The sequence below is a fragment of the Ascaphus truei genome, unplaced genomic scaffold (assembly GCF_040206685.1).
Source record: "Ascaphus truei isolate aAscTru1 unplaced genomic scaffold, aAscTru1.hap1 HAP1_SCAFFOLD_478, whole genome shotgun sequence".
Lineage (NCBI taxonomy): Eukaryota > Metazoa > Chordata > Amphibia > Anura > Ascaphidae > Ascaphus > Ascaphus truei.
Window position 1 is genome coordinate 79,073 of NW_027456809.1, and position 22,428 is coordinate 101,500.

At 52.9% G+C, this 22,428-nt stretch overlaps 1 protein-coding gene across 1 annotated transcript in view; it reads right to left on the reverse strand.

Moving 5' to 3' along the window:
* The window catches only part of LOC142484949 (atrial natriuretic peptide receptor 2-like), a 203,079-nt gene that overhangs the window by 24,478 nt on the left and 156,173 nt on the right, over positions 1-22,428 (reverse strand). The window contains exon 13 of the mRNA XM_075584203.1: positions 21,569-21,743. Coding sequence (XP_075440318.1) covers positions 21,569-21,743 — 175 coding nt within the window. The remainder of the gene's footprint in view (positions 1-21,568; positions 21,744-22,428) is intronic.

Below are 22,428 nucleotides of genomic sequence, written 5' to 3' on the forward strand. Positions count from 1 at the left end.
CGTGCCAGCGAGCAGGGGTTTCCGGGCGTGCCAGCGAGCAGGGATTGCCGGGCGTGCCAGCGAGCAGGGATTTCCGGGCATGCCAGCGAGCAGGGATTTCCGGGCGTGCCAGAGAGCAGAGATTTTCGGGCGTGCCAGCGAGCAGGGATTTCCGGGCGTGCCAGCGAGCAGGGATTTCCGGGCGTGCCAGCGAGCAGGGATTTCCGGGCGTCTCATCGAGCAGGGATTTCCGGGCGTGCCAGCGAGCAGGGATTTCCGGGCGTCTCAGCGAGCACGGATTTCCGGGCGTGCCAGCGAGCAGGGATTTCCGGGCGTGCCAGCGAGCAGGGATTTCCGGGCGTCTCAGCGAGCAGGGATTTCCGGGCGTGCCAGCGAGCAGGGATTTCCGGGCGTGCCAGCGAGCAGGGATTTCCGGGCGTGCCAGCGAGCAGGGGTTTCCGGGCGTGCCAGAGAGCAGGGGTTTCCGGGCGTGCCAGCAGCAGGGATATCCGGGCGTGCCAGCGAGCAGGGATATCCGGGCGTGCCAGCGAGCAGGGATTTCCGGGCGTGCCAGCGAGCAGGGATTTCCGGGCGTGCCAGCGAGCAGGGATTTGTGGGCGTGCCTGCGAGCAGGGATTTCCGGGCGTGCCAGCGAGCAGGGATTTCCAGGCGTGCCAGCGAGCAGGGATTTCCGGGTGTGCCTGCGAGCAGGGATTTCCAGGCGTGCCAGCGAGCAGGGATTTCCGGGCGTGCCAGCGAGCAGGGATTTCCGGGCGTGCCAGCGAGCAGGGATTTCCGGGCGTGCCAGCGAGCAGGGATTTCCAGGCGTGCCAGCGAGCAGGGATTTCCAGGCGTGCCAGCGAGCAGGGATTTCCGGGCGTGCCAGAGAGCAGGGATTTCCGGGCGTGCCAGCGAGCAGGGGTTTCCGGGCGTGCCAGCGAGCAGGGATTTCCGGGCGTGCCAGCGAGCAGGGATTTCCGGGCGTGCCAGCGAGCAGGGATTGCCGGGCGTGCCAGCGAGCAGGGATTTCCGGGCGTGCCAGCGAGCAGGGATTTCCAGGCGTGCCAGCGAGCAGGGATTTCCAGGCGTGCCAGCGAGCAGGGATTTCCGGGCGTGCCAGAGAGCAGGGATTTCCGGGCGTGCCAGCGAGCAGGGGTTTCCGGGCGTGCCAGCGAGCAGGGATTGCCGGGCGTGCCAGCGAGCAGGGATTTCCGGGCATGCCAGCGAGCAGGGATTTCCGGGCGTGCCAGAGAGCAGAGATTTTCGGGCGTGCCAGCGAGCAGGGATTTCCGGGCGTGCCAGCGAGCAGGGATTTCCGGGCGTGCCAGCGAGCAGGGATTTCCGGGCGTCTCATCGAGCAGGGATTTCCGGGCGTGCCAGCGAGCAGGGATTTCCGGGCGTCTCAGCGAGCACGGATTTCCGGGCGTGCCAGCGAGCAGGGATTTCCGGGCGTGCCAGCGAGCAGGGATTTCCGGGCGTCTCAGCGAGCAGGGATTTCCGGGCGTGCCAGCGAGCAGGGATTTCCGGGCGTGCCAGCGAGCAGGGATTTCCGGGCGTGCCAGCGAGCAGGGGTTTCCGGGCGTGCCAGAGAGCAGGGGTTTCCGGGCGTGCCAGCAGCAGGGATATCCGGGCGTGCCAGCGAGCAGGGATATCCGGGCGTGCCAGCGAGCAGGGATTTCCGGGCGTGCCAGCGAGCAGGGATTTCCGGGCGTGCCAGCGAGCAGGGATTTGTGGGCGTGCCTGCGAGCAGGGATTTCCGGGCGTGCCAGCGAGCAGGGATTTCCAGGCGTGCCAGCGAGCAGGGATTTCCGGGTGTGCCAGCGAGCAGGGATTTCCGGGTGTGCCTGCGAGCAGGGATTTCCAGGCGTGCCAGCGAGCAGGGATTTCCGGGCGTGCCAGCGAGCAGGGATTTCCGGGCGTGCCAGCGAGCAGGGATTTCCGGGCGTGCCAGCGAGCAGGGATTTCCAGGCGTGCCAGCGAGCAGGGATTTCCAGGCGTGCCAGCGAGCAGGGATTTCCGGGCGTGCCAGAGAGCAGGGATTTCCGGGCGTGCCAGCGAGCAGGGGTTTCCGGGCGTGCCAGCGAGCAGGGATTTCCGGGCGTGCCAGCGAGCAGGGATTTCCGGGCGTGCCAGCGAGCAGGGATTGCCGGGCGTGCCAGCGAGCAGGGATTTCCGGGCGTGCCAGCGAGCAGGGATTTCCAGGCGTGCCAGCGAGCAGGGATTTCCAGGCGTGCCAGCGAGCAGGGATTTCCGGGCGTGCCAGAGAGCAGGGATTTCCGGGTGTGCCAGCGAGCAGGGGTTTCCGGGCGTGCCAGCGAGCAGGGATTTCCGGGCGTGCCAGCGAGCAGGGATTTCCGGGCGTGCCAGCGAGCAGGGATTGCCGGGCGTGCCAGCGAGCAGGGATTTCCGGGCGTGCCAGCGAGCAGGGATTGCCGGGCGTGCCAGCGAGCAGGGATTGCCGGGCGTGCCAGCGAGCAGGGATTGCCGGGCGTGCCAGCGAGCAGGGATTTCCGGGCGCGCCAGCGAGCAGGGATTGCCGGGCGTGCCAGAGAGCAGGGGTTTCCGGGCGTGCCAGCGAGCAGGGATTTCCGGGCGTGCCAGCGAGCAGGGATTTCCGGGCGTGCCAGCGAGCAGGGATTGCCGGGCGTGCCAGCGAGCAGGGATTTCCGGGCGTGCCAGCGAGCAGGGATTGCCGGGCGTGCCAGCGAGCAGGGATTGCCGGGCGTGCCAGCGAGCAGGGGTTTCCGGGCGTGCCAGCGAGCAGGGATTGCCGGGCGTGCCAGCGAGCAGGGATTGCTGGGGGATGAGTTTCAGGGGGTTTGCGGAGGAACCGTTGGCAGAGTGTGCCTTGGAGGTCGGGGTCCGGCACATTGTGCCGGCAATATCTCCCCTTGAAAACGTAAGTGTGACTCTCTACTAGGGTTCCCTGCTTCAGCACAACTAGTAAAGGAGAATGAGGCACAGGGATAAATGTGTATCCCTTGAGCTGATGGAATCCCTGGGTTAAGGGGGGTACCCCACCTAGTGCCAAAGTGACCCACAAACGGTATATGATTTGTGGGTGCCCAACCATACATACGGTTGGGGGGCTCTCAGAGTCCCGGCTGAGTCACAGGGAAAGTGTGTGGGGAAATAAGGCAGAAATAAAGAGACAGCATGTTTTTCCTTTTCTGTTCCCTGTCCCCTAGAGACACCAAACTGTGGGAGTCTAAGTCTTAGGGTTTTGGGGTGAAAAACACGTCATTGTGATTGCAGGAGCCCTGGGGACAAAGTTACCGGTGGCCCTATAATTCTCCCCGGCTTACTCGCACTATTTTCGGGTACCCGGGGTGAGTTGCACTGGCCCATACAGTGTCTCCCAGACTCCTAGTTTCCAACCCCCAAGATCCTCACCTAAAGTCCCACATAGCTGGAGGGGGTCCCCGATACTCCGTGTTTATTAAAATGTATTTCAGGGTGTTTTACATTCGGAACCGATGCCCACTCAGGCTGCCCGAGCAAACCCACAGGCGCCGGTAAGTCTGCTGGACACCGGAGTTCTGAGCAGCCAGAGGAAGCCCAGAGGTGAGAACAGCGTTTGGTCAGCGGGGAAAGGCGCAGTACCAGGTCCGGAGATCAATGGCCGTCCTCCTGGATACCGCTTGTTCTGCCAGTTAACAGAGAAAATTGAGCGCAAATAACACTATAACAAAATACAAACAAATACAGTATATACAGTACTATCCTTAGAAAGTGCAGCTCCTGAAACAGGACTCAATCCCGATGCCAATCCCAATCCCAATCCCAATCCCACTCCAAACAGCAAGCGATGCAGAACAGCCGGTGCGCACATCTCATCAGGACATGGAAGAGAATAAAGTCGCCCAATAGCGCAATATTGTCTGGTTCAACACATAGAGTATTGATGAGGACTGTATAGATTTTACTCCCGCGTATTAGACGTGATGATCAGGCAGCGTGGTTATTATAAGTTACCAACCTTTCTCCAGACAGGTACTGCGTGTTTACACGGGTATTATCCCATGGGAAGGGAGGGAAATCCACATGTAGAAAAGAAACAGCAGAAATCGTGTAATATTGCTTATGTAAGTGCATTACTTTATGTTTTTTTTTTTAAATAAAAGCAATATTATATGTAGCCCATGTTCCCCCCCCCCCCCCACGGTCGCAGATTGGACCTCTAGGGTGTAGTGAGGGCTGGCTCCATGTAATTGGGTGGTGCATACCTGCTTGGAACAGGAGGGCCTGGGTCTCCCGCGTTGGTGTGGGGGATAACAGCGCCAGGCTTCTGGGGTATATGCCTCCTTCTTCTTTAGCACTGGTGCAGCGCCTCCATCTTCTGGCGAGACCTATAGGGATAGGTTAAGATCCTCCCAGAAGAAGCCCTGGTCCCAGGGCGAGTGATCTTAAACTCACACAGTCTTTTGTATAAAATAGCAGCACTCTTTATTGTCCCGTTAGCACAATGATACAGCAACACTTCATGCGCAGCGGCACACAGCAGTTCATATACAGCAGTGCACTCCAAATGTGTACAGGCCTTTCCTCCTCTCCTCTCCTCCAGGCTGCACCCTAGCAGGATGGGCTGGTTAGGGGCTTCAATACTACAACCCCCACCTCCAGGAAAGACTCTCTGGGTGAGGGTATATCTCCCCCCTTCCCCCTCAGCAGGGTGAGGGTCATTGGTCCACTATAGCTGTATCAGCTCTACTCAGATTGGATGTTATCACATTGTGTTTTATCCTTGAAAAAGAACGCTGCGACGTTCGAAATGCATTGGATGGGTCTTTTGCCACATTAAAGTGCCCTTTTAATCATTTTTTTGTTCTGGTTTCTTCCTGCTCCGTTTGTGCTGGTGCGCTTTTTGGTCTCCCTTTTCCCTACTCAGATTGGGCTCTGAGTTTCTTCTCTCCTGCCTCCGGATTCTGTGACGCTAGGCATTCTAGCGCTCCATTCACCTTCAATCGAGGATCCTGTGAGCTGCATCTACTATACTTGTAGCAGCTCCCCCCGGCGGCGTAATCTCGCGAGAGAGGACGACGGAGACGTTGGGCTGGCAGCAGAATCCGGACGCAGGACACGCGGATGTCTTAGTTTTTTTATTTTTATTGTCCTTAGATTTTTGTTGTTTTTTAATAAACAATGCTGTGATTTCAGTAATCCTTAGAGCTTGCTGGATCACTGTTTGTTTCTGTTAGTTTTCTATTTGATAACTATTACGGTTATTTTCTTTAGCGATATTACACTTTGCTGTTTTGTTTATCTCTTTTCCTGCGCTGAGCCGCGACTGGATCCTCACTCCACAACCTGGGAACATTTTGGGGACTTCTTTTCCGCGTATTATCACACGGTTGTATTTTACTGTATATTTCTATTTGCATTTAGCATTTGATACTTGTATTGGTGTTTATATTCACACATTGTAGAGATAGGAGCGACCAGTTCTGTTTTTCTGCAGTTCTTTCATTAGCTTTGGGTAGCTGGTGTTTTAGTTGGCAGCTCTAATAATTCAATATATATTTATTCCCATTATTTAATATATTAATAGAATAGCGCTACACAGCACGCATTTCTTCCCTTTAGCTTTAAGCACGTTACATCACCTGGGGAGCGCCTGGGGAGCGCCTGGGGAGCGCCTGGGGAGCGCCTGGGGAGCGCCTGGGGAGCGCCTGGGGAGCGCCTGGGGAGCGCCTGGGGAGCGCCCAGCTTTGTTCTAACCCGGTCTCCCGTGACAGCGATCATGTAACGCTTCCCTGTCCTGCTAGGGGTCCCACTATGTCAATAGCTACCTTCTGGAAAGGTTCCCCAACTACCGTAACGGGTTCAGGGGTGCCTTCCCAGGGTCACCCGCCTTACCCACTCGCTGGCAGGCATCACAGGACCGGCAAAAGTCTGCCACTGCCCTGGATGCCCCTGGCCAGTAGCAACGCTGCAATAGCCGGGCTCTAGTACGAGTGACCCCCCAATGCCCCGCTAGTGGAATGGAGTGAGCTGTGACGGGAGGGGGTAACCAGCCTATATAATAAAGGTCAAGCGAGAGGTTATATGGGGTAATAGGAGGAGGTATAGAGAGGTTATATGGGGTAATAGGAGGAGGTATAGGGAGGTTATATGGGGTAATAAGAGGAGGTATAGAGAGGTTATATGGGGTAATAAGAAGAGGTATAGGGAGCTTGAGGTAGCACATGTCGAAGTGTCACTGCTGAAAATCCAATAACTAAAAGAAATAATATATAAGAATTATTCGCTGCCCTGGGGGCAATTCTGCAAAAAATAATATCAACTTTATTTCTTGAGGTTGTCAGAAAGTATGTGGTTTGTCACCAAATATTTGGCCTAATATGGGATTGCAGACTGGGATATTGGGGAGGAGGAAACACACATCTCAGATTAACACACTGCAGAACATCGCCACGTGTCAGCTCTCCTCTCTCCCATGGCAGACACCTACCTCTCCCACTATACCCAACCACACCTACCTCTCCCACTATACCCAACCACACCTACCTCTCCCACTATACCCAACCACACCTACCTCTCCCACTATACCCAACCACACCTACCTCTCTCCCGCTATACCCAACCACACCTACCTCTCCCGCTATACCCAACCACACCTACCTCTCCCACTATACCCAACCACACCTACCTCTCCCACTATACCCAACCACACCTACCTCTCCCACTATACCCAACCACACCTACCTCTCCCACTATACCCAACCACACCTACCTCTCCCACTATACCCAACCACACCTACCTCTCCCACTATACCCAACCACACCTACCTCTCCCACTATACCCAACCACACCTACCTCTCCCACTATACCCAACCACACCTACCTCTCCCACTATACCCAACCACACCTACCTCTCCCACTATACCCAACCACACCTACCTCTCCCACTATACCCAACCACACCTACCTCTCCCACTATACCCAACCACACCTACCTCTCCCACTATACACAACCACACCTACCTCTCCCACTATACCCAACCACACCTACCTCTCTCACACTATACCCAACCACACCTACCTCTCCCACTATACCCAACCACACCTACCTCTCTCACACTATACCCAACCACACCTACCTCTCCCACTATACCCAACCACACCTACCTCTCTCACACTATACCCAACCACACCTACCTCTCCCACTATACCCAACCACACCTACCTCTCTCACACTATACCCAACCACACCTACCTCTCCCACTATACCCAACCACACCTACCTCTCTCCCACTATACCCAAGCACACCTACCTCTCCCACTATACCCAACCACACCTACCTCTCCCACTATACCCAACCACACCTACCTCTCCCACTATAACCAACCACACCTACCTCTCTCTAACTATACCCAACCACACCTACCTCTCCCACTATACCCAACCACACCTACCTCTCCCACTATACCCAACAACACCTACCTCTCCCACTATACCCAACCACACCTACCTCTCTCCCACTATACCCAAGCACACATACCTCTCCCACTATACCCAACCACACCTACCTCTCTCCCACTATACCCAACCACACCTACCTCTCCCACTATAACCAACCACACCTACCTCTCTCACACTATACCCAACCACACCTACCTCTCCCACTATACCCAACCACACCTACCTCTCCCACTATACCCAACCACACCTACCTCTCTCACACTATACCCAACCACACCTACCTCTCCCACTATACCCAACCACACCTACCTATCTCACACTATACCCAACCACACCTACCTCTCCCACTATACCCAACCACACCTACCTCTCTCCCACTATACCCAAGCACACCTACCTCTCCCACTATACCCAACCACACCTACCTCTCCCACTATACCCAACCACACCTACCTCTCTCACACTATACCCAACCACACCTACCTCTCCCACTATACCCAACCACACCTACCTCTCCCACTATACCCAACAACACCTATCTCTCCCACTATACCCAACCACACCTACCTCTCCCACTATAACCAACCACACCTACCTCTCTCTAACTATACCCAACCACACCTACCTCTCCCACTATACCCAACCACACCTACCTCTCCCACTATACCCAACAACACCTACCTCTCCCACTATACCCAACCACACCTACCTCTCTCCCACTATACCCAAGCACACATACCTCTCCCACTATACCCAACCACACCTACCTCTCTCCCACTATACCCAACCACACCTACCTCTCCCACTATAACCAACCACACCTACCTCTCTCACACTATACCCAACCACACCTACCTCTCCCACTATACCCAACCACACCTACCTCTCCCACTATACCCAACCACACCTACCTCTCTCACACTATACCCAACCACACCTACCTCTCCCACTATACCCAACCACACCTACCTATCTCACACTATACCCAACCACACCTACCTCTCCCACTATACCCAACCACACCTACCTCTCTCCCACTATACCCAAGCACACCTACCTCTCCCACTATACCCAACCACACCTACCTCTCCCACTATACCCAACCACACCTACCTCTCCCACTATACCCAACCACACCTACCTCTCTCACACTATACCCAACCACACCTACCTCTCCCACTATACCCAACCACACCTACCTCTCCCACTATACCCAACAACACCTATCTCTCCCACTATACCCAACCACACCTACCTCTCTCCCACTATACCCAAGCACACATACCTCTCCCACTATACCCAACCACACCTACCTCTCTCCCACTATACCCAACCACACCTACCTCTCCCACTATAACCAACCACACCTACCTCTCTCACACTATACCCAACCACACCTACCTCTCCCACTATACCCAACCACACCTACCTCTCTCCCACTATACCCAACAACACCTACCTCTCCCACTATACCCAACCACACCTACCTCTCTCCCACTATACCCAACCACACCTACCTCTCCCACTATACCCAATCACACCTACCTCTCCCACTATACCCAACCACACCTACCTCTCTCCCACTATACCCAACCACACCTACCTCTCCCACTATACCCAACCACACCTACCTCTCTCCCACTATACCCAACCACACCTACCTCTCTCCCACTATACCCAACCACACCTACCTCTCCCACTATACCCAACCACACCTACCTCTCTCCCACTATACCCAACCACACCTACCTCTCCCACTATAACCAACCACACCTACCTCTCTCCCACTATACCCAACCACACCTACCTCTCCCACTATACCCAACCACACCTACCTCTCCCACTATACCCAACCACACCTACCTCTCCCACTATACCCAACCACACCTACCTCTCTCCCACTATACCCAACCACACCTACCTCTCCCACTATACCCAACCACACCTACCTCTCTCCCACTATACCCAACCACACCTATCTCTCCCAATATACCCAACCACACCTACCTCTCTCCCACTATACCCAACCACACCTACCTCTCCCACTATAACCAACCACACCTACCTCTCTCACACTATACCCAACCACACCTACCTCTCCCACTATTCCCAACCACACCTATCTCTCCCAATATACCCAACCACACCTACCTCTCTCCCACTATAACCAACCACACCTACCTCTCCCACTATACCCAACCACACCTACCTTTCCCACTATACCCAACCACACCTACCACTCTCCCACTATACCCAACCACACCTACCTCTCTCCCATTATACCCAAACACACCTACCTCTCCCACTATACCCAACCACACCTACCTCTCTCCCACTATACCCAACCACACCTACCTCTCCCACTATACCCAACCACACCTACCTCTCCCACTATACCCAATCACACCTACCTCTCCAACTATAACCAACCACACCTACCTCTCTCCCACTATACCCAACCACACCTACCTCTCCCACTATACCCAACCACACCTACCTCTCTCCCACTATACCCAACCACACCTACCTCTCTCCCACTATACCCAACCACACCTACCTCTCCCACTATACCCAACCACACCTACCTCTCTCCCACTATACCCAACCACACCTACCTCTCCCACTATACCCAACCACACCTACCTCTCTCCCACTATACCCAACCACACCTACCTCTCCCACTATAACCAACCACACCTACCTCTCTCCCACTATACCCAACCACACCTACCTCTCCCACTATACCCAACCACACCTACATCTCCCACTATACCCAACCACACCTACCTCTCCCACTATACCCAACCACACCTACCTCTCTCCCACTATACCCAACCACACCTACCTCTCTCCCACTATACCCAACCACACCTACCTCTCCCACTATACCCAACCACACCTACCTCTCTCCCACTATACCCAACCACACCTACCTCTCCCACTGTACCCAACCACACCTACCTCTCTCCCACTATACTCAACCACACCTACCTCTCCCACTATAACCAACCACACCTACCTCTCTCACACTATACCCAACCACACCTACCTCTCCCACTATACCCAACCACACCTACCTCTCTCCCACTATACCCAACCACACCTACCTCTCCCACTATACCCAACCACACCTACCTCTCTCCCACTATACCCAACCACACCTACCTCTCCCACTATACCCAATCACACCTACCTCTCCCACTATACCCAACCACACCTACCTCTCTCCCACTATACCCAACCACACCTACCTCTCCCACTATATCCAACCACACCTACCTCTCCCACTATACCCAACCACACCTACCTCTCCCACTATACCCAACCACACCTACCTCTCCCACTATACCCAACCACACCTACCTCTCTCCCACTATACCCAACCACACCTACCTCTCCCACTATACCCAACCACACCTACCTCTCTCCCACTATACCCAACCACACCTACCTCTCCCACTATACCCAACCACACCTACCTCTCTCCCACTATACCCAACCACACCTACCTCTCCCACTATAACCAACCACACCTACCTCTCTCACACTATACCCAACCACACCTACCTCTCCCACTATACCCAACCACACCTACCTCTCTCCCACTATACCCAACCACATCTACCTCTCCCACTATACCCAACCACACCTACCTCTCTCCCACTATACCCAACCACACCTACCTCTCCCACTATACCCAACCACACCTACCTCTCTCCCACTATACCCAAGCACACCTACCTCTCCCACTATACCCAACCACACCTACCTCTCTCCCACTATACCCAACCACACCTACCTCTCCCACTATAACCAACCACACCTACCTCTCTCACACTATACCCAACCACACCTACCTCTCCCACTATACCCAACCACACGTACCTCTCTCCCACTATACCCAACCACACCTACCTCTCCCACTATACCCAACCACACCTACCTCTCTCCCACTATACCCAACCACACCTACTTCTCCCACTATACCCAACCACACCTACCTCTCTCCCACTATACCCAACCACACCTACCTCTCCCACTATAACCAACCACACCTACCTCTCTCACACTATACCCAACCACACCTACCTCTCCCACTATACCCAACCACACCTACCTCTCTCCCACTATACCCAACCACACCTACCTCTCCCACTATACCCAACCACACCTACCTCTCTCCCACTATACCCAACCACACCTACCTCTCCCACTATACCCAACCACACGTACCTCTCTCCCACTATACCCAACCACACCTACCTCTCCCACTATAACCAACCACACCTACCTCTCTCACACTATACCCAACCACACCTACCTCTCCCACTATACCCAACCACACCTACCTCTCTCCCACTATACCCAACCACACCTACCTCTCCCACTATACCCAACCACACCTACCTCTCTCCCACTATACCCAACCACACCTACCTCTCCCACTATACCCAACCACACCTACTTCTCTCCCATTAGACCCCTCTCCAGCACCCACCCACGCTCTCTCACTTCCTTAGAGTCACATATTCTGCATTGCTGCACAGACTCGGGAATGTGCGTCTGCACCACAATTAGTAACGCATGTTTGTGACAGCTGTGTCAGGCGCGCACAGAGAGCTGTGTTATGGGAATCACACACACTACAGACAGCTTCTCCTCATAAGGATTTCTGCAGTTATACTGGAGATGACAGAATATGACATTTAGCAGTTTGAGGACAATCAACTGTTTCCTAAAATGGAATTTTAAAGATGATAAATTCAGCGCGGTTACAGCTGTTTAACACCGATCCTGTCACTCTGAGCATCGCTGGCACAGAAAATAAGGGGTTAAAGAGAATTCAAAGGCAGAAACAACTGAAGCACTGAGCTGTCCGAGGAGACGCTCTCTTATCTGCAGTGTATCTGCGCGTTTCCCCGAGGAGACGCTCTCTTATCTGCAGTGTATCTGCGCGTTTCCCCGAGGAGACGCTCTCTTATCTGCAGTGTATCTGCGCGTTTCCCCGAGGAGACGCTCTCTTATCTGCAGTGTATCTGCGCGTTTCCCCGAGGAGACGCTCTCTTATCTGCAGTGTATCTGCGCGTTTCCCCGAGGAGACGCTCTCTTATCTGCAGTGTATCTGCACGTTTCCCCGGGGAGACGCTCTCTTATCTGCAGTATATCAGTGTTATTATACTGCGCGTTTCCCCGGGGAGACGCTCTCTTATCTGCAGTATATCAGTGTTATTATACTGCGCGTTTCCCCGAGGAGACGCTCTCTTATCTGCAGTATATCAGTGTTATTACACTGCGCGTTTCCCCGAGGAGACGCTCTCTTATCTGCAGTATATCAGTGTTATTACACTGCGCGTTTCCCCGGGGAGACGCTCTCTTATCTGCAGTATATCAGTGTTATTACACTGCGCGTTTCCCCGGGGAGACGCTCTCTTATCTGCAGTATATCAGTGTTATTACACTGAGCGTTTCCCCGGGGAGACGCTCTCTTATCTGCAGTATATCAGTGTTATTATACTGCGCGTTTCCCCGGGGAGACGCTCTCTTATCTGCAGTATATCAGTGTTATTATACTGCGCGTTTCCACGAGGAGACGCTCTCTTATCTGCAGTATATCAGTGTTATTATACTGCGCGTTTCCCCGGGGAGACGCTCTCTTATCTGCAGTATATCAGTGTTATTATACTGCGCGTTTCCCTGGGGAGACGCTCTCTTATCTGCAGTATATCAGTGTTATTATACTGCGCGTTTCCCCGAGGAGACGCTCTCTTATCTGCAGTATATCAGTGTTATTATACTGCGCGTTTCCCCGAGGAGACGCTCTCTTATCTGCAGAATGTCAGTGTTATTATACTGCGCGTTTCCCCGGGGAGACGCTCTCTTATCTGCAGTATGTCAGTGTTATTATACTGCGCGTTTCCCCGGGGAGACGCTCTCTTATCTGCAGTATATCAGTGTTATTATACTGCGCGTTTCCCCGAGGAGACGCTCTCTTATCTGCAGTATATCAGTGTTATTATACTGCGCGTTTCCCCGGGGAGACGCTCTCTTATCTGCAGTATATCAGTGTTATTATACTGCGCGTTTCCCCGAGGAGACGCTCTCTTATCTGTAGTATATCAGTGTTATTACACTGCGCGTTTCCCCGAGGAGACGCTCTCTTATCTGCAGTATGTCAGTGTTATTACACTGCGCGTTTCCCCGAGGAGACGCTCTCTTATCTGCAGTATATCAGTGTTATTACACTGCGCGTTTCCCCGGGGAGACGCTCTCTTATCTGCAGAATGTCAGTGTTATTATACTGCGCGTTTCCTCGAGGAGACGCTCTCTTATCTGCAGTATATCAGTGTTATTATACTGCGCGTTTCCCCGAGGAGACGCTCTCTTATCTGCAGTATATCAGTGTTATTATACTGCGCGTTTCCCCGGGGAGACGCTCTCTTATCTGCAGTATGTCAGTGTTATTATACTGCGCGTTTCCCCGGGGAGACGCTCTCTTATCTGCAGTATATCAGTTATTATACTGCGCGTTTCCCCGAGGAGACGCTCTCTTATCTGCAGTGTATCAGTGTTATTATACTGCGCGTTTCCCCGGGGAGACGCTCTCTTATCTGCAGTATATCAGTGTTATTACACTGCGCGTTTCCCCGGGGAGACGCTCTCTTATCTGCAGTATGTCAGTGTTATTATACTGCGCGTTTCCCCGGGGAGACGCTCTCTTATCTGCAGTATATCAGTGTTATTATACTGCGCGTTTCCCCGAGGAGACGCTCTCTTATCTGCAGTATATCAGTGTTATTATACTGCGCGTTTCCCCGAGGAGACGCTCTCTTATCTGCAGTATATCAGTGTTATTATACTGCGCGTTTCCCCGAGGAGACGCTCTCTTATCTGCAGTATATCAGTGTTATTATACTGCGCGTTTCCCCGGGGAGACGCTCTCTTATCTGCAGTATATCAGTGTTATTATACTGCGCGTTTCCCCGGGGAGACGCTCTCTTATCTGCAGTATATCAGTGTTATTATACTGCGCGTTTCCCCGAGGAGACGCTCTCTTATCTGCAGTATATCAGTGTTATTATACTGCGCGTTTCCCCGGGGAGACGCTCTCTTATCTGCAGTATATCAGTGTTATTATACTGCGCGTTTCCCCGGGGAGACGCTCTCTTATCTGCAGTATATCAGTGTTATTATACCGCGCGTTTCCCCGAGGAGACGCTCTCTTATCTGCAGTATATCAGTGTTATTATACCGCGCGTTTCCCCGAGGAGACGCTCTCTTATCTGCAGTATATCAGTGTTATTATACTGCGCGTTTCCCTGAGGAGACGCTCTCTTATCTGCAGTATATCAGTGTTATTATACTGCGCGTTTCCCCGGGGAGACGCTCTCTTATCTGCAGTATATCAGTGTTATTATACCGCGCGTTTCCCCGAGGAGACGCTCTCTTATCTGCAGTATATCAGTGTTATTATACCGCGCGTTTCCCCGAGGAGACGCTCTCTTATCTGCAGTATATCAGTGTTATTATACCGCGCGTTTCCCCGGGGAGACGCTCTCTTATCTGCAGTATATCAGTGTTATTACACTGCGCGTTTCCCCGGGGAGACGCTCTCTTATCTGCAGTATATCAGTGTTATTATACTCGCGTTTCCCCGGGGAGACGCTCTCTTATCTGCAGTATATCAGTGTTATTATACTGCGCGTTTCCCGGGGAGACGCTCTCTTATCTGCAGTATATCAGTGTTATTATACTGCGCGTTTCCCCGGGGAGACGCTCTCTTATCTGCAGTATATCAGTGTTATTATACTGCACGTTTCCCGGGGAGACGCTCTCTTATCTGCAGTATATCAGTGTTATTATACTGCGCGTTTCCCCGGGGAGACGCTCTCTTATCTGCAGTATATCAGTGTTATTATACTGCGCGTTTCCCCGGGGAGACGCTCTCTTATCTGCAGTATATCAGTGTTATTATACTGCGCGTTTCCCCGGGGAGACGCTCTCTTATCTGCAGTATATCAGTTTTATTATACTGCGCGTTTCCCCGGGGAGACGCTCTCTTATCTGCAGTATATCAGTGTTATTACACTGCGCGTTTCCCCGAGGAGACGCTCTCTTATCTGCAGTATATCTGCGCGTTTCCCCGGGGAGACGCTCTCTTATCTGCAGTATATCTGCGCGTTTCCCCGGGGAGACGCTCTCTTATCTGCAGTATATCTGCGCGTTTCCCCGGGGAGACGCTCTCTTATCTGCAGTATATCTGCGCGTTTCCCCGGGGAGACGCTCTCTTATCTGCAGTATATCTGCGCGTTTCCCCGGGGAGACGCTCTCTTATCTGCAGTATATCTGCGCGTTTCCCCGGGGAGACGCTCTCTTATCTGCAGTATATCTGCGCGTTTCCCCGGGGAGACGCTCTCTTATCTGCAGTATATCTGCGCGTTTCCCCGGGGAGACGCTCTCTTATCTGCAGTATATCTGCGCGTTTCCCCGGGGAGACGCTTTCTCACCCGATCTGCAGTATATATTAATTTCTTCAAACAGGTTTGTGTCTGTATGCTGTATACTGACTCCAATCAATCTAATTAACTATTTGGCGTGTCCGATTTGATTAGGCAAACCCCTCCCTTAAGTGTTAGTCAAATGCATGTGAGTAGGGTACTTAAGTCAGTGTAAGTTGGCTGTGAGCCATATGGCTGTGTAACATCAAAAGAGTCCCATCATAAGTGTCATATCTAAAGTGTCTGCAAGAGTTATATTTGGAGTTGAAATTGAAGGAAGACCTGGACTCTGCATTACACCTTTGCCGCTGTGAGACATTCTCTTTTAATATCTGTGTTTTGTTCATTTTATCCTCCATTACCTGTGAAGTCTCTCCTCCTGCATCTCACTATGCCCTCCCTACTGCATCTCACTATGCCCTCCCTCCTGCATCTCGCTGTGCCCTCCCTACTGCATCTCGCTGTGCCCTCCCTCCTGCATCTCACTATGCCCTCCCTCCTGCATCTCGCTGTGCCCTCCCTACTGCATCTCGCTGTGCCCTCCCTCCTGCATCTCGCTGTGCCCTCCCTACTGCATCTCACTATGCCCTCCCTACTGCATCTCGCTGTGCCCTCCCTACTGCATCTCACTATGCCCTCCCTCCTGCATCTCGCTGTGCCCTCCCTACTGCATCTCACTGTGCCCTCCCTACTGCATCTCACTATGCCCTCCCTACTGCATCTCACTATGCCCTCCCTACTGCATCTCACTATGCCCTCCCTACTGCATCTCACTGTGCCCTCCCTACTGCATCTCGTTGTGCCCTCCCTCCTGCATCTCGCTGTGCCCTCCCTACTGCATCTCACTATGCCCTCCCTCCTGCATCTCGCTGTGCCCTCCCTACTGCATCTCGCTGTGCCCTCCCTACTGCATCTCACTATGCCCTCCCTACTGCATCTCACTATGCCCTCCCTACTGCATCTCACTATGCCCTCCCTACTGCATCTCACTATGCCCTCCCTACTGCATCTCACTGTGCCCTCCCTACTGCATCTCGTTGTGCCCTCCCTACTGCATCTCACTATGCCCTCCCTACTGCATCTCACTATGCCCTCCCTACTGCATCTCACTGTGCCCTCCCTACTGCATCTCGTTGTGCCCTCCCTACTGCATCTCACTATGCCCTCCCTACTGCATCTCACTATGCCCTCCCTACTGCATCTCACTATGCCCTCCCTACTGCATCTCACTATGCCCTCCCTACTGCATCTCGTTGTGCCCTCCCTACTGCATCTCACTATGCCCTCCCTACTGCATCTCACTATGCCCTCCCTACTGCATCTCGCTGTGCCCTCCCTACTGCATCTCACTGTGCCCTCCCTACTGCATCTCACTATGCCCTCCCTACTGCATCTCGTTGTGCCCTCCCTACTGCATCTCACTATGCCCTCCCTACTGCATCTCACTATGCCCTCCCTACTGCATCTCGCTGTGCCCTCCCTACTGCATCTCACTGTGCCCTCCCTACTGCATCTCACTATGCCCTCCCTACTGCATCTCGTTGTGCCCTCCCTACTGCACCTCACTATGCCCTCCCTACTGCATCTCACTATGCCCTCCCTACTGCATCTCGCTGTGCCCTCCCTACTGCATCTCACTGTGCCCTCCCTACTGCATCTCACTATGCCCTCCCTCCTGCATCTCACTGTGCCCTCCCTACTGCATCTCACTATGCCCTCCCTACTGCATCTCACTGTGCCCTCCCTACTGCTTTTTCTGTTTACTGTTTCCACACTCTTTTGTGAACGTCTCTGTTCTCTCAAACTTCCCCACTCCCCACTGCACCATTATTTATACACCTCTCTCCCAACAACTTCTTTACCCCTCAATAAAAAGCACCAACACAAATCCTCTATTCGCACCCTCTATCTACTCCTTCCCACTGCTGGGGATCTCCCCTAAGCCTGAAGCCAGACATACACACCTCCTCTCACCCACGCCTCCCTGCCACCTCCTCTCACCCACGCCTCCCTGCCACCTCCTCTCACCCACGCCTCCCTGCCACCTCCTCTCACCCACGCCTCCCTGCCACCTCCTCTCACCCACGCCTCCCTGCCACCTCCTCTCACCCACGCCTCCCTGCTCTCACCCACACCTCCCTGCCTCCCACTCTCACCCACGCCTCCCTGCCACCTCCTCTCACCCACACCTCCCTGCCACCTCCTCTCACCCACGCCTCCCTGCCACCTCCTCTCACCCACGCCTCCCTGCCACCTCCTCTCACCCACGCCTCCCTGCTCTCACCCACACCTCCCTGCCTCCCACTCTCACCCACGCCTCCCTGCCACCTCTTCCCCTGTAAATTGTGTTAACCTTTTCATTTAATACTGACTAACCTTAAATCTCACCCCACAAATCAAGCATCCCAACAGCCTGCACTCATGGCTATTGTCCCACAGTCAGTCACTCCTACCACCCATTGTGACCAAGCACTGCCATCTACAGCACTTACTCCCTCGCCTGCGGTCTCTCTGTAACTCTTCCATCATAACTCTTAGATTGTAAGCTCTTCGGGGCAGGGATTTCCGTTCCTATTGTCTGATTTTGCTGCACTTATTGTATAATTATAATTCCCTGTACTGTATTCTTTGTGAAGCGCTGAGTACACTTTTGGCGCTACATAAATAGACATCCAATCCGTGTTATTATACTGCGCGTTTCTCCGGGGAGACGCCCTCTCACCCGATCTGCAGTATATCTGCGCGTTTCTCCGGGGAGACGCCCTCTCACCCGATCTGCAGTATATCTGCGCGTTTCCCCGGGGAGACGCCCTCTCACCCGATCTGCAGTATATCTGCGCGTTTCCCCGGGGAGACGCCCTCTCACCCGATCTGCAGTATATCTGCGCGTTTCCCCGGGGAGACGCCCTCTCACCCGATCTGCAGTATATCTGCGCGTTTCCCCGGGGAGACGCCCTCTCACCCGATCTGCAGTATATCTGCGCGTTTCCCCGGGGAGACGCCCTCTCACCCGATCTGCAGTATATCTGCGCGTTTCCCCGGGGAGACGCCCTCTCACCCGATCTGCAGTATATCTGCGCGTTTCCCCGGGGAGACGCCCTCTCACCCGATCTGCAGTATATCTGCGCGTTTCCCCGGGGAGACGCCCTCTCACCCGATCTGCAGTATATCTGCGCGTTTCCCCGGGGAGACGCCCTCTCACCCGATCTGCAGTATATCTGCGCGTTTCCCCGAGGAGACGCCCTCTCACCCGATCTGCAGTATATCTGCGCGTTTCCCCGAGGAGACGCCCTCTCACCCGATCTGCAGTATATCTGCGCGTTTCCCCGAGGAGACGCCCTCTCACCCGATCTGCAGTATATCTGCGCGTTTCCCCGAGGAGACGCCCTCTCACCCGATCTGCAGTATATCTGCGCGTTTCCCCGGGGAGACGCCCTCTCACCCGATCTGCAGTATATCTGCGCGTTTCCCCGGGGAGACGCCCTCTCACCCGATCTGCAGTATATCTGCGCGTTTCCCCGGGGAGACGCCCTCTCACCCGATCTGCAGTATATCTGCGCGTTTCCCCGGGGAGACGCCCTCTCACCCGATCTGCAGTATATCTGCGCGTTTCCCCGAGGAGACGCCCTCTCACCCGATCTGCAGTATATCTGCGCGTTTCCCCGAGGAGACGCCCTCTCACCCGATCTGCAGTATATCTGCGCGTTTCCCCGAGGAGACGCCCTCTCACCCGATCTGCAGTATATCTGCGCGTTTCCCCGAGGAGACGCCCTCTCACCCGATCTGCAGTATATCTGCGCGTTTCCCCGGGGAGACGCCCTCCCACCCGATCTGCAGTATATCTGCGCGTTTCCCCGGGGAGACGCCCTCTCACCCGATCTGCAGTATATCTGTGTTATTATTAATACCTTATACCTGTAATAACACACACACCTGCATTGATCCCTTATACCTGTAATAACACACACACACACACCTGCATTGATCCCTTATACCTGTAATAACACACACACACACACCTGCATTGATCCCTTATACCTGTAATAACACACACACCTGCATTGATCCCTTATACCTGTAATAACACACACACACACACACCTGCATTGATCCCTTATACCTGTAATAACACACACACCTGCAGTGATCCCTTATACCTGTAATAACACACACACACACACACACACACACACACACACACACCTGCATTGATCCCTTATACCTGTAATAACACACACACACCTGCATTGATACCTTATACCTGTAATAACACACACACCTGCATTGATCCCTTATACCTGTAATAACACACACACACCTGCAGTGATCCCTTATACCTGTAATAACACACACACACACACCTGCATTGATCCCTTATACCTGTAATAACACACACACACACCTGCATTGATCCCTTATACCTGTAATAACACACACACACCTGCATTGATCCATTATACCTGTAATAACACACACACACCTGCATTGATCCCTTATACCTGTAATAACACACACACCTGCAGTGATCCCTTATACCTGTAATAACACACACACACACACACACACACCTGCATTGATCCCTTATACCTGTAATAACACATACACACATCTCTTATAACTGTAATAACACACACCTGCATGGATCCCTTATACCTGTAATAACACACACACACACACACACACACACACACACACACACACCTGCATGGATCCCTTATACCTGTAATAACACACACACACACACCTGTATGGATCCCTTATACCTGTAATAACACACACACACACACACACACACACATCTTATAACTGTAATAACACACACCTGCATGGATCCCTTATACCTGTAATAACACACACACACACACACACACACACACACACACACACCTGTATGGATCCCTTATACCTGTAATAACACACACACACACACACACACACACACCTGTATGGATCCCTTATACCTGTAATAACACACACACACACCTGTATGGATCCCTTATACCTGTAATAACACACACACACACACACACACACACCTGTATGGATCCCTTATACCTGTAATAACACACACACACACACACACACACACACACACCTGTATGGATCCCTTATACCTGTAATAACACACACACACACACACCTGTATGGATCCCTTATACCTGTAATAACACACACACACACACCTGCATGGATCCCTTATACCTGTAATAACACACACACACACCTGTATGGATCACTTATACCTGTAATAACACACACACACACACACACACACACACCTGTATGGATCACTTATACCTGTAATAACACACACACACACACCTGTATGGATCACTTATACCTGTAATAACACACACACACACACACCTGTATGGATCCCTTATACCTGTAATAACACACACACACACACACCTGTATGGATCCCTTATACCTGTAATAACACACACACACACCTGTATGGATCCCTTATACCTGTAATAACACACACACACACACCTGTATGGATCCCTTATACCTGTAATAACACACACACACACACCTGTATGGATCCCTTATACCTGTAATAACACACACACACACACACACACCTGTATGGATCCCTTATACCAGTAATAACACCCACACACACACACCTGTATGGATCCCTTATACCTGTAATAACACACACACCTGTATGGATCCCTATCCGTAGCCATAGCTGTGTGTTGGGTCGGTGTCGGATCTTGAATGTTGTCACGGCGTCGAGCAACGCCAGCGCCATCCTCCCGATCTCTCGTGCATGAAGCTTCCCATTTCGCACCGGTAACCCCGACACCACCATGTATGCATCGCCTATCGTCTCCACCTGTGCGCGGGGAACAGCACAAACTCAGGTACATACTGCGCATACCTCCCTATTACACACTCAGGTACATACTGCGCATACCTCCCTATTACACACACACTCAGGTACATACTGCGCATACCTCCCTATTCCACACACACTCAGGTACATACTGCGCATACCTCCCTATTACACACACACTCAGGTACATACTGCGCATACCTCCCTATTACACACACACTCAGGTACATACAGCGCATACCTCCCTATTCCACACGCACTCAGGTACATACTGCGCATACCTCCCTATTCCACACACACTCAGGTACATACAGCGCATACCTCCCTATTCCACACGCACTCAGGTACATACTGCGCATACCTCCCTATTCCACACGCACTCAGGTACATACTGCGCATACCTCCCTATTACACACACACTCAGGTACATACTGTGCATACCTCCCTATTCCACACACACTCAGGTACATACTGCGCATACCTCCCTATTACACACACACTCAGGTACATACTGCGCATACCTCCCTATTACACACAAACTCAGGTACATACTGCGCATACCTCCCTATTCCACACACACTCAGGTACATACAGTGCATACCTCCCTATTCCACACGCACTCAGGTACATACTGCGCATACCTCCCTATTCCACACGCACTCAGGTACATACTGCGCATACCTCC